This window comes from Mizuhopecten yessoensis, unplaced genomic scaffold, assembly GCF_002113885.1.
Source record: "Mizuhopecten yessoensis strain PY_sf001 unplaced genomic scaffold, ASM211388v2 scaffold10477, whole genome shotgun sequence".
In the NCBI taxonomy this organism is placed as follows: Eukaryota; Metazoa; Mollusca; class Bivalvia; order Pectinida; family Pectinidae; genus Mizuhopecten; species Mizuhopecten yessoensis.
Window position 1 is genome coordinate 598,668 of NW_018408566.1, and position 13,504 is coordinate 612,171.

Here is a 13,504-nt window from a genome sequence, read left to right on the forward strand (position 1 = left end):
TCAGCTCAGAATTCAAGTTTGTACACGAGACTAGCTTCATGAATACAGGTTTCTCGTTTCTTTTTCGAACAAACAATCCTCATCCACCAGAATCGCGGCTGATTGATAACCCCTAGAGGGAAGCATCTGTTCCATTGTTCACAAAGACGACGTATATATATATATACAAATGAGAATATTACGAAAGCGGCAATGTTCAAGTAGAAACAAATACTGAAGCAGATTAAATTGACAGAAAAAAAATCATATACATGACGATTGTTATGATTCACATACATGTAGTTAGATAACCACACACTTCCCTTTCAGAATCAATTAACACCATAGTAAATGCTGTCGGATGTCCATACGTTTTATGAAAACTGTTGTAGCTCACACAGTTATGGAGTTTCCACTGTAATTACTTGACAGTTTAATTGATAACTAACGCCGATCACCTACATGATTCTATATAAATTCTGTTACTGAAAAATGTACTATAAGCTTTAAGCACGTCCTGTATATGAGGTTACAGAACGGTATACACTTAAGGTATCGCGACCACGTTAGTTTGTACATGTACGTTTTAGCCCGAGTTTTATGTGGCCCTAATACCAGATTTAGACAGTTTGACATATAGATGTCTGGAGTCTATATGTCAAAATGTCCAAGTCTGGTTTTTAGGGCCAGAGCCGGAAAACTCGGGCTATGTTTTAGCGGCAAATCAACACAATAAGGTTTTTTAGGACCATTACACAGAAAAATGGTAATACGGTCAGCGATCAAATGAGGCCAGTAATATACATAATCTAGATCTATAAAAATCTTTGATCAGGTCGTAAGATGTTGGTTAGGTACAGCCTACCCCTATGGAAGGTCAGGGGTAATATAATTATACATACACTAAATACATCACTTATAGGCTGTTAACACCCGTAAAAGTGTCCATAACAACTACATAACATGCTAATTATCCACTCCAGTGCTTCAATGGCAGTCGACTTACATCAAAAATCGGTTTACCCAGTAATTATATCACAGGGGCTCAAGGAGCTCCTAGGACGTGCCAAAACACTTATAACTGACTGTTATGGTCGACATGGAACCATTGGTGTAGGGTCTATATATACACAAGTGAAGGACAAACACCGAGTTAAAAAGACCCATATATATATATACCACAGTACCGACTCTAAACGACCAGCACCAACGTTAACGTTGTCATTTTTATCCCCCGCTTTCACCGAGACGGGGATACTAATTTGGGTCAGTCCGTCTGTCTGTCTGTCTGTCTGTCTGTCTGTCACGCTTCGTTTCCGTGCAATAACTACAACACATGTTAACCGATTTTCTTCAAACTTGGTCACAGGGCTAAATGCCATAAGGGCTCGGCCAAGTTTGATGACCACTTTCAGCGAACCCCAATAGGCGGAGTTATGGCCCCTTGATTAACGAAAAACGTCATTATCTGCTGCGTTTCGTTTCCGTGCAATAACTGCAACAAATAATAACCGATTTTATTCAAACTTGATCACAGGGTTAAATGCCATAAGGGCTTGGCAATGTTCGATGAACATTTTCAGCGAACTCCATTTGGCAGAGTTATGGCCCCTCGATTAACGAAAAACGTCATTATGTGCAGTTTCCGCTTAATAACTCTAGCAAATATTAGCCAAATTCCTTCAAACTTGATAACAATGTTTGTATTCCTCTGTCTTTACACCCAACTCAGGCACTCTTTGGTTTTCATGTGATAATTGCTGTAGATATTGTGCAGATATTTCAACCAAATTCCGTATGCACATCCGACTCATGCTAAGTTTGCCAACCGATATGATTTGTGCATATTTACGGATAATCAATGAGGTATAGGGCTTTTTTCTTAAGTTTCAAGCTATACATTATGTCTCAACAGCACGATACTCACATGTTTAAACTTAACCTCAATAATGTTAACCTACAATATGTCCTGCAAACGAGGGATATAAATTCCACGAATTGGCTTGTTTTCTGTACCATTGTCGGGAAACCAATATGGCCATTATGTAGCATTGTGAAAACGACAACTGCACTCATGTCTATAAAGTAATTCCTGTGAGGAGATATGGAGTATAGGTAACAAACAAGGGCAAGATAGAAATATTTTCAGATGTCCCACGAACTAAGCAGAATTACCTAGCAGGGGAAGTTTTCATCACAGGGGCCTGATAATTTGTTACAGCTATATTTGGACCTAAACTAAGGTGTTCGGAGTAATTGTACATGTCTAAACCCCTAAAATGTGCAACGTTACTCTGAACACCTTAGTTTAGCTGCAGCAAATTATCAGGTCCCTGTAGTTTTGATGACGTTCAGCAGTACAACATGCAGTTACAACACAGAACACTCCTCATATAGAGTAGTGCACATACAATGTCAAGATATCATCAGCACAAAATTGAAAAAAAAGTCAGTGCTAAAGATATCATGCGATTTCCTTGTTTCCTATCCAAAACCGAGAATGTGATGAGATTTCTTTGTCACCTGTTAACGAATAACCTTAAATTTTCGTTTTGTACATTTAGGTTGTAGCTGGCAACGTTTTCCGTCCCAGATATCTAGCTGTGTGTAGCTTGCAACATTTCTTAAGGATATGATGTACATCTCAGAGAATTAAAAAAGATCCTTGTTAAAACAAAGGGAGTTAATGGCATAGCAGAAAATGCGAAAATAATTATATGACCATGTGCTCGTTTTTGTGCTATGATCGGTCAACTATACCAATTTGACATAATATGTGATTTTAAGTGAATTTTGCTGTTTTGACCATTTGCAGGACAAACTCATACAATTTTCTCCAAATGTATTATCAGATATATATGAATGTTTTCAGAATTGCCAAAACAGTATTTTCTTTTAAATACAAGTAAAATTTCTTTAACTTATTCTTTTGACTCAGAAAAACAATTTAGGTTACCCCTACCACTTGATTTTTAATGACAAAATACTCATATTTTCACCGTTTTTTTGCATATGTAACGCTTGATATAAACAGTTCTGCCATTCAAACTTTTTAAATTGTTAGCGGATCAATAGAAAATAGGTTTCTCTTTCTAAAACAGCCATAACAAGAGTACCGCGGGGCAGAACAAAATACGCCCGTCGAATGCAATATAGTGTTATATACTTTCTAACATTGAAATAAGATCTGCATCATTCTAGCTGATATGCTATAAAAAATGTAGGAGAAAATCTTCAGACAAAAAATAAAATACTGAAATGAACAAAAGGCAATAAATTTTGCAAAAATCGTTGAATCAAAATTCTTTTAAGGGGGACACAACTTCATATCATGATTATAATGTATACAAAGTTTCAAAGATGATCCGTTGAAAAATGTAGGAGGAGATTTCCGGACAAAAATCAAATACTGAAATGAACAAAGGGCAATAACTTTTGGAAAAATTGTCGAATCAAAATTCTTTTAAGGGAGCCACAATTTCATATCATGATTATCATGTATACCAAGTTTCAAAGAGATCGGTCGAATTTGAGGGTCGTATAAAAATGGGGGGCCTTGTGCTTTCATTTTTGTTCCATTATTATTTGTGTTATTTCTCACTATTTCGGGGTCCAAAATCAAAAGTGTTTCAAGTACACTAAATATGTAAAAAAATAAATACCAAAAAGGTGTAAGCACAAGAAATATACAGAAATTCACATTTTCAAAATGGCCTCCGAATTGGTCATTCTTTAAAATTCTTGTGAAAAAAGTTCTACAAACAAACAATGTTCAGACATCTTGATTTTTGACACATTTTTTAGATGCGTGTTTACTATTTAAATTGATCATACTTTGTTAAATATTACAAAAAAAACTTTTAAGGATCAAAACGAGACGTGATTGAAACCTCAGAAGAGTACATCCTTAACAATATCAGCATTCAAGCATCAGTTGAAAACATAGCACTGACATGTATTAACCGGAGATCCTCATCACCACTCAACCAACAGCAATAGGCCAAGTTTTTCTGGTGTGGGCCCCATACATCTATCAGTGGAATGTCTTAAGTCTGGTGTCAGGGCCAGAGGAAACTCGGGCTACCAACAGCAATAACTAAAAGAAATTAATTGTGAAGATGATTTATTACCATGACAATGTTTCCATAGCAACATATACACTTGTATTAACATTTCACATACAGATAAACTTGTATTAACATTTCACATACAGATAAACTTGTATTAACATTTCACATACAGATAAACTTGTATTAACGTTTCACATACATTCTCCTAAGAATGTCAGAAAACTGACAACCGTTTAAAAATTACATCTGTATTCTGTACACATTTCAAAAAATAATGTTTGGTGGCTATCAAGACGTGTTTTCTAACTTTTTACCAAGAACCTAAAGTTTACAGTCAGAGCTACATAATAAATGTAGTTGCTCACACATCTAGTACAAACATAAATCTGTCCGAAAACAAACTACACACAATTGTAGAACATCCCACACGAACGCTCACCAGATCAGATATCACCCAACAATGTGAACATCAGGAAAAAAGTCATTGCTTTTCAAATGTTTTTGGTATTTCGGTGATTAAATAAATATAAATTATTTTAGTCATATGATTCAAACATATGAATATGAAACATACTTAATAACACACAGTATGCTAGAGTGATGAACTCTTCTACTCTCAGCTGTCCACTGTTACAAATAGTCTTACGCTGAAACAAGTATCCTGTACATACACTCACTGCTCAGGTGTCACTCAGATGATTAATGTTTAAACAATGCTTTAAAAAAAATATACACGTAGAAATAACATACATCTAACTAAATAGATGCTATCTTTGTAACACATTGACATATGCATACAAATTTTGTATAATGCACCTCATTATTGAGGATACGATATCAGCTCTTTCAATCCGGGTTAAAAAAAAAAGATACATAGATTAAATAATATGTTTTTCCTCTTATTAACAAGTAGTGATAGTCAAAAGATATCACTAATAGCCATAAATATGTATCTTCCTCAGAACAAAGCATACATCAATGAAATTTGGGCATACACATTATAATGTAATACAATCCATAACATCAAATGTTAGACCTTGAGACTGAGAACCAGTACAGGTAAGCAGGCTATAGGAGTTATTTATTACTATACACTAAACATAACTTATGTACAAGTGCTTAAGAGGTTTTAAAAAGTTCATTTTTTTTCCTGAACATGATGATTATCTGAAATGTTTCCTTCAATGCTTTATACATCATTATAATTTCAACTACACAATCATCTGTCAAACCGTTTCGTTCGTTGCTGTGTACATCACTATTCTGTCACTGTACAGCTGCTATACAATGAATTGTCTTGTGTTTCGTTCGTTGCTATGTACATCACTATTCTGTCACTGTACAACTGCTATACAATGAATTGTCTTGTGTTTCGTTATTCAAAGTTTAGAATGATAATCACAAAGGACTAGGGGCGTTAAGGGCCATTTCTGGTCTCACCGGAGATTTAGAATTAGTTATATTTCGTAATCTGGAATAAATGAAGTACAAAATATGAACATCCACGCATGCGCATTAGAAAAAAACTTCACCAAGAAAGATAGCCCAAATTAACCAATATGATGTTTATAACAGAAATTTGTAAATAAATTCAATTTGAAGTTTTTTACTTTTTATGAGGCCAAAAATTACCCATAATGCCCAGAGTCCTTTAACAATGATAGTTCAGTACTTTGAATAAAAGAAAACAAGAAAAATTCATTATGCCATATATTTGATGAGACATCAGGCAGACCTCATACTTGTACTTATTATTTACCTTATTTTCAAGTACATCATCAGCTGATCATGTATGTACCACTTCCTCTAGTTACAAGCTTTCTAATCTGTATTGAAACCTGTCTAATCAGATACCCTGTGAAATTCAACAATTACTTTGACAGGATATAAGAGGACACTGGTGTTATATGCCTTATTACAAAAGAAAAGAAATTTGAATATGAATGTCTGAAATGGCTTGATGCCAGAATACTCAGGGGTCAGATAAAACGGAATAAGCTATACAGGAAAACAACAATTGATTTTCTACTTATCTTATCTATATGTACAGTGTTTTCACTAAGTTTTGAAACAGGTGGTGGTTGACTCAAAAGAATAGCCTGTTAATTATAACATGCTATAATGATGACCTATACATATTCTGAAAAATACACGGTTTAAAGTTGATGAATAGTAGGCTACTTATGTAAGCAACCACATTTAAATGAGAACACTGATGTATAGCATCACAGCAACCTCCCCTATTCTGATATTTAGCTCACCAGTATCTACTGGTAAATAGGTTGGCATTAAGCTCAACAGGATCTAAATGGGTTCATATATATATATACATTGTATGTATTATCTAAAGCACTTTAGAGTGGCTTATGTTAGCTAGATAGGGCGCTATATCAAATGTTGTAAATTTATATTCAGCCCACTGCGTCATTGTGACTTATCAATACAATGATCACCTCCATCCAGCTCACCAATAAAATGGTATGACATTAAGATCACCATTGTCACTGTGACGTGTCAATAAAGGTCTTCCTTCTCAACAATGGGATGACTTCATTCTCATCAATGGGATGACTTTTACCTCCAGCTTGCCAATGGATGACCTTCCTGTTGACTTGTGTATCTTCAGTTAGTTGTATTGGTTTTGCCGAACCAATAAATCTTTAAAACCATTTTTCCCCGTACTTTTCATCATAAGTTATTGTCGTCGTCACACCTGAGTTCCATCCTAGGTATCCTGATGATAACCTCTGTACCATCTGGTCTCACCATTGTATAGCTTCCCCTGTAAGGTAACCACACAAACTGGTTAACATCATATACTGCTCCACAATTACAGGACAAACTCACAAATCTACGGTAACTACAAAACATGTTTAACATCATAAACTACTCCACAAATACAGGAGAAACTCACAAATCTATGGTACATGTTTATCCCCCCACACAGCTCGACAAATACAGGAAAAACTTAGGAATCTAAGCAGACATAAAAAGTAAAGATTATTTAGTAAGGAACATCATAAAATTATATTCGATTTTCTAAATAATCCTTTTAGGGACCTTGATGTTACAAACTGTCCCTAACATCTGTGTTAAGATGAGTTTGAGAATCTCTGCTATAGAAGTTAAGTTATCTTTATGGAATATTAAAATTTCAGCTCAATTCAAGGCAGATTAAAAAGTTTCTGCTAACTACAATGTACATTTTATATAAAGGGGGATAACTCTATTAACCATGATACATACAGTTGTGTGAAGCATCATAATACATTTGCCTGAACTTTTGGCAGTTGCAGTATTTAGCAATATGCATGTGTGGCCACTTTTGCTTTTACATTTTATATATATTTACAGTAGGCATAACTTGTGGCTGAGAAGAACATGTATGCAATATTATTTTGTAATTTCTCTAGTAATTCATTAGAAATACCAATAACAAACTTCACATACATTCTCCTTTAATAGTAAATCCAACGACAACCATGTTTTTCCAAATCACAATTAGTGAAGTAAAGGGATCATGTACGTAACCCTTCACTATGTACTCGTCAGTGATAGCTGAGATCGCGGTAACTTGACATGCAAATTTCTAAGATCAAATTAAGATTAAAGAATGCACAACTAATTAGTATCAGGTCAATCATGTATACACAGATTCAGAATGTCCCCTTTAATACTTTCTGAAAAATAGGGATAGCAAAAAATGTTTAGACATGGCCTGCTGAATGACACTGGCTTATTGCCCATTAGTCCGAATTATTTTGACGTCTTATCGACTTTTTTTTATACCCAACTGTTGTCGATTAACTGACGACAGACCGATAATAAAAGTCGATAAAACGACAGAATAATTCGGACTAATGGGCAATAAGCAATATTAATAGTTGTCATGTGATGATGGTAAAACGTGTAACACTGTAAAAACATGTAACAGCAGTCCCCATGGAATACAGGACACTGCTATTTCTCAAGCACAAACACAGGTTGAAGTACAGGAGAACACGATTTTAATCAATTATTTGAGGTGGAATATGGAGTATTTTTCATGTGTACAGCACACTTAAGATGTCTAACTATTTATCCAGCCATCCTAGACGTTCAAGCTCCAATGTTTGGCTGTATAGATATGACTTGGCATAACGAAACCTTTTAATAGAGCTTACCACAAGCTTCCTCTGGGTGAATTGAGGTGGACTATGGACACATACTGGTAACACTTCCTCTCAGGGGAGAGAACTGGCTCCTACAACCATACAAACAGCTAATGATTACAACAGTTAAATACTGACAGTTTATATTTTCAACATTAGAAGAGGATGAACTGTCAAAATATTTTGCAAAAATGTATGAGTACAAGTAGGGAACAAGATACGTTTCATCAAAATCTGATAGAACTTCGGACGGTAGACACACATTTTGTAAACATGTACATTTAGAGTAATAGTGACATAGATGTTGACCTTGAGATGAAAACTCAGTATAGATGATTATAGTTTTGAACACTGTCCCCAGGCCATGAGATCATAAAATGATCTAAAGTCAAAAATTGTCTTATGTTTTGACTAAATCAATCACAAATAACGTCATAAATATTCACAGCATGCAAGATTGGCTAAGGGAAAACTTAAGTCTCAGATTGGTGTGTGATCCGAAGGCCAGATCTTCAAAGGATGTGTAAGGAGATGGAAACCAAACCTTCATATCTCTTCGTCTGACTTACCTGACCTTCAACGGTAGGCCCACGCTCAGTATTAATTTTGGCAGTGGAATTACAAAACAGTAGCCACTCTCTTTGCCTAATTTGGAGTGTATCCAAGCCAAGGTTTTCTATCCGGATACAGTACATCCACTAAAATACAAAATCAATGTAACTTATAGTCAAAACAGTATTGGAAAACAACCTCAGAGACCCTCATGGTCAAACGTGGCCTCTCAACAGACTAGTAATTTATATAAAATGTTTAGTGGGGATGAAAAAAGGTGGCCTTTGAAGAGAGAGGATTGTATAATACAAGTGAGAGCAGATTAAACTAAACATCATGTCATTAAATGGGCAAATCACAAAGTCGGTGGAGTATGACTGTTCTCACTGCCTTTCCTTATTTCCAAACCAACTGACTTTTACAGACAATTAATTCATACTGTAATTGCATTGTAAATCAGTATCTAAATAAACATAAAATGATTTTCAGCCTCTTCTTTTTCTTCTATCTTCCTATAAAGATGTACCATTTATTTCATTTAGTCATTATTTTAATAAATATTTTAAAAAGACTACTGCACAGAAGCATACTGTAATATGTCAATGTAAGGATATAAACTGTACATGAAGTGTAGTTATCACTGACAACAAAAATATGGGAGGCTTTTAGACCAGCGCTCAGCTCCCAAACCGACAAATATATATGTACGTTAAACTCATGAGTTTTCAGTATTGCATGCTATCCAAGGGAGGTAAACCCCCTTGATTTCACTTCAATAGGGAGAGGTTTAATTAGTTGTATGTGGCTAGCTATTCAGTAAATCAGACTTAAAGACAAAAGTATATGTAAAACATCAATCAATCAATATATCTGATACAGAAAAACAACAGCATGTGATGGTAGCAGAAAGTCTGATGAAAACTGGATTGTAATTGCTTACACAAAGGGAAATAACTCTTTAGTAACGTAATCATTGAAGATTTCCAATATTTTCGTTGACAACTACATATACCGGTAATGGAAATTAACCCCCAAACATTGCAAAGAAATTTGACAGATATATTTAGATTCCAGTTTTCCAGACAAAATATAAATAAAAAATTATGAAACAGAGGTCAGTATTTTTTCAATGCCTCCATGGAACCTCTGGTTTACTAGTCTTACGCTCTACCAAAAAAGCTAAGAGAAATTCTCCCTAGCCAAATCGGTAGGAAGGTGCTAATATTTAACCAGCGGGACAGATAGAAAATACTATAACATAGTATATGGTATTACACTTTTACCCATATTAATACTAGTCTGACAAGTATTTAGAGACCACCTTCAGGTGCCTCATCAAGTGGTCTCTTATCAGAGGTGAAGTTAACATGAAAATAATATCAGGTGTCATCTTGGGTAGGTTTGACTTTATCATTAATGCCCTAATCACATATCAATAATGCCCCCCCTCCCTGTCCTGTTACATATTTAGAAAAAATGTACCCCCAAACACATACATATTAATAAAATTTAAAAAAAATTGAATCAAGAATTTTGTGCTATCTATACTTACTGTGTATTTTTTCGAGGTTTTCTGTAAACGACAAAAATTAGACAAATCAGACATGGGGAACTGACAGAACTTTCCAGTAAAAATTTACACAAGAACAAAATGTTCTAAAATTAATATAAATACCTTTTAATAAAGTGTTTAACATTGAACAAATTAGGTAACACAATTGTATTTATTTTTGTAGGTAACTATGTTGTATTTTAAAGAAGTCTGTAAAGTAAACTTGTTTTTAATATAATATAACAGTAAAATAATTCATAATTGTAGGAAAGAGGAAGAAGGCAAAATAAACTGGTTAGAACTACCGGTACAGTACTTTAGGTATCTTGTTTGTCGACATACCTCTGATTTACTGGCTCCTAAGAAGAAAGGTATACAGGTAACCTGTATGTTTTTCGTGGTTTCCTTGTACACAACATTGTCCATGTCTGCCCATGGAAAGTGCATCTGTATTGCATTATTCAGCTCAGGTTTTACCCGACAGGCTGGCACTATACAAACACGTGAAAAATGTATTTAACCATTCAAGATATCTGTTATATTTTAGCTGTTACATCTTTTTGTTAATTAAGCATCAGCTTTTCAAAGAGATTAATATAAAAAACAACTTCATATGTCAGTTTTAAATGACTTTATTTACTAATAGATATTATATTTGGCAGGTTCACGTGATAAATATCAACAACACAATTGAATCATTCTGAATGATTGTGTTTTTTGAATCTATAAAATACAATCCCTTAGTGATTAAGAAAGCAGCTGTACATGTATCATCCACTATAAATTATATATTCCCATTTTAAATGTTTGTTTCCCTATCAGACATGTATATTCTGACACCCTGTCTATTCTGACCAATATATTGTGTACCACAGGATGTAAGATTAGACTAATTTTATTGGACATTATTATGTGTTATTCTAAAATTGGATGAGGTAAAGCCATAAGTCTGAACACATATTGTAACTTTTTGTTTGTTGAATTTCTATCCTTTAATGAAATAATGAATCATATTTTTCATAATTAAATTTGCTAAGAAAATAGATGAGCCCTCTTGATTGATGTTGTAATATATCTGTGAATGTCTTAAAAAAGTAGATACTGACATGTATATATTATGCCTAGATACAAATCCTTTTTGTATTTTTTTGTGTATAATATTGGTTTTGATCAATTGGCCAGTATTTCAGCAATAATCTTATAATCTCTGTTCTCATGTTAATGTTCCCCACTTCTTCCCCCTATTTTTTTTAAATAGAAGTTTAATATCTTATATCAAAGTTTTACTTTCTACACAAACAATGAACATATTAAACATGTCGCAACGTTTCAAGACCGACTTGTCCCTTCGTTAAGCTATGACTCTTTTGCTATGCTATGACAAGTTTCAGTCGTAGCTTGACAAAGGGACCAGTCAGTCTTGAAACGTTGCGACATGTTTAATATGTTCATTGTTTGTGTAGAAAGTAAAACTTTGATATTACATAAATTTCCAAACTGATGAATCTTATTGAAAGATATTTAAGAATACATTAAATTTTACTTCGTAAATTAATTAATGTCATTTATGTGAATTCCTCACATATTAAATTTCTTAATTCATTCAGGTTTAATTAATTCACCAAACGGTGTCAGAGAATTCCACGTTTTCATATAGTAGTGCACTCTGGCTCCACACCAGACATCTATCTGTCAAAATATCTAAGTCTGGTGTCAGGGACAGATGAAACTCAGGCTACTTCTCCTGGGGATCTTTTTCTATTATGTACTTTAATTGCGGTGATAATCTCTTTGTTTTCATTGGTATATCTCTGTAATTTTTAAGTTTTTTTTTCTCTCTATAAATTGAATTAAAGTGTTTGCATTGTATTCTTCCAATCCTCCTGTTGTACAAAGGTTCAGAACCCTACTTCATACATTAACATAAAACTTTCTCTTTGCCTGTTTTATTGTGCCATTTTTGTCTTTTTATCTAATGCTGCTCTTTTTACATTCTTTTTTTTTTAACAGTTACAAACAGATTTCGTAGAATTTTTGCTTTCTCTGTATGCATAAATGTATTAGTATTCTTGCTCAAACTTGATTCACCTCAGATCTGACAGGGTTTACTAGTAATCACCCAACATGTATAATCACCTTTATTCTTGTCATAATCAAAGTATGCCTTGAAGAGTTCATTGGCGATTGGTATTTCCTCTGTGCTGGAGTATGGTATGATGTCATGATGGTTGACAATGTCTGTGTTGCTTGCTGTACATACTGCTGTAGATATATCTGAAATAGAAAATATCATCACACGTTTCCATGACATTTTAGCTAGGTTCAGAGTAAATTTCCTACACCGGTGCAAAGACAAAGTCATCGTAGAGTTAAAGTGATTTTTGATTGGTTGTATATGAAGTACCAGTGTGATTTATTTGTGATTGTACTTTCTTGGTACAGACTCTGGGAAACTTCTGAAATTTGAGAGCAGTGGGCCATTTCCATCAATTTTAAGTCAATATCCAAATTAAGAGGGACCATTCTATGTAAAATTAAAAGAAAATTGGAACTCGAAAGGGCCAATTTCAGTTTTGAGGGGCGCCTCACTGTAATGTTAGATACCATTGATCCTCTATGGAAGACAATCGTTCTTTACAGCGAACCAGTAAACAATACATATACTGCTCAGTGCAGGATTTTAGTAAGTGTATTCTAATTTTTATAATATGAATGTACTCAAAAATTGGTAAATATAAACATTGAACTGTGATAATATAACATTAACCATCTATATGAGTGACACGGCTGTGAAGGCAAACAAATCATAATGCATGTGTTTGCCTGCAAAGCTATGTCAGTCATACAGACTGTAAATGCCATATCATTACAGTTAAAAAAATACTCACCATCTCTTTCCTTCAAATAATGCATGGCTTCCATCTGGTTCCGCTAAAATGAATACAGGCTAATGTAAAACTGTGGTAAGGAATAGACGACAATTACATGTTGTTAGTTAAATAACGTTTTACATAACCTGTAGATTATATATATGGAGAAGGCTATTCTAAGGAATGTTTTACATAACCTGTAGATAATATATATGGAGAAGGCTATTCTATGGAATGTTTTACATAACCTGTAGATTATATATATGGAGAAGGCTATTCTATGGAACATTTTACATAACCTGTAGATTATATATATGGAGAAGGCTATTC

At 34.1% G+C, this 13,504-nt stretch overlaps 1 protein-coding gene across 2 annotated transcripts in view; it reads right to left on the bottom strand.

Annotated features, from left to right (window-relative positions):
- Positions 1-4,089: 4,089 nt before the first annotated feature.
- LOC110460726 (polymerase delta-interacting protein 2-like) overlaps positions 4,090-13,504 on the bottom strand; it is a 17,459-nt gene continuing 8,044 nt past the window's right edge. For both annotated transcript variants that reach the window (XM_021513810.1, XM_021513809.1), the window contains 7 exons: positions 13,193-13,235; positions 12,441-12,578; positions 10,647-10,795; positions 10,305-10,325; positions 8,770-8,898; positions 8,213-8,292; positions 4,090-6,831 (listed from right to left, as the gene is read on the bottom strand). In XM_021513810.1, coding sequence (XP_021369485.1) covers positions 6,738-6,831; positions 8,213-8,292; positions 8,770-8,898; positions 10,305-10,325; positions 10,647-10,795; positions 12,441-12,578; positions 13,193-13,235 — 654 coding nt within the window. In that variant the 3' untranslated portion in view covers positions 4,090-6,737. The remainder of the gene's footprint in view (positions 6,832-8,212; positions 8,293-8,769; positions 8,899-10,304; positions 10,326-10,646; positions 10,796-12,440; positions 12,579-13,192; positions 13,236-13,504) is intronic.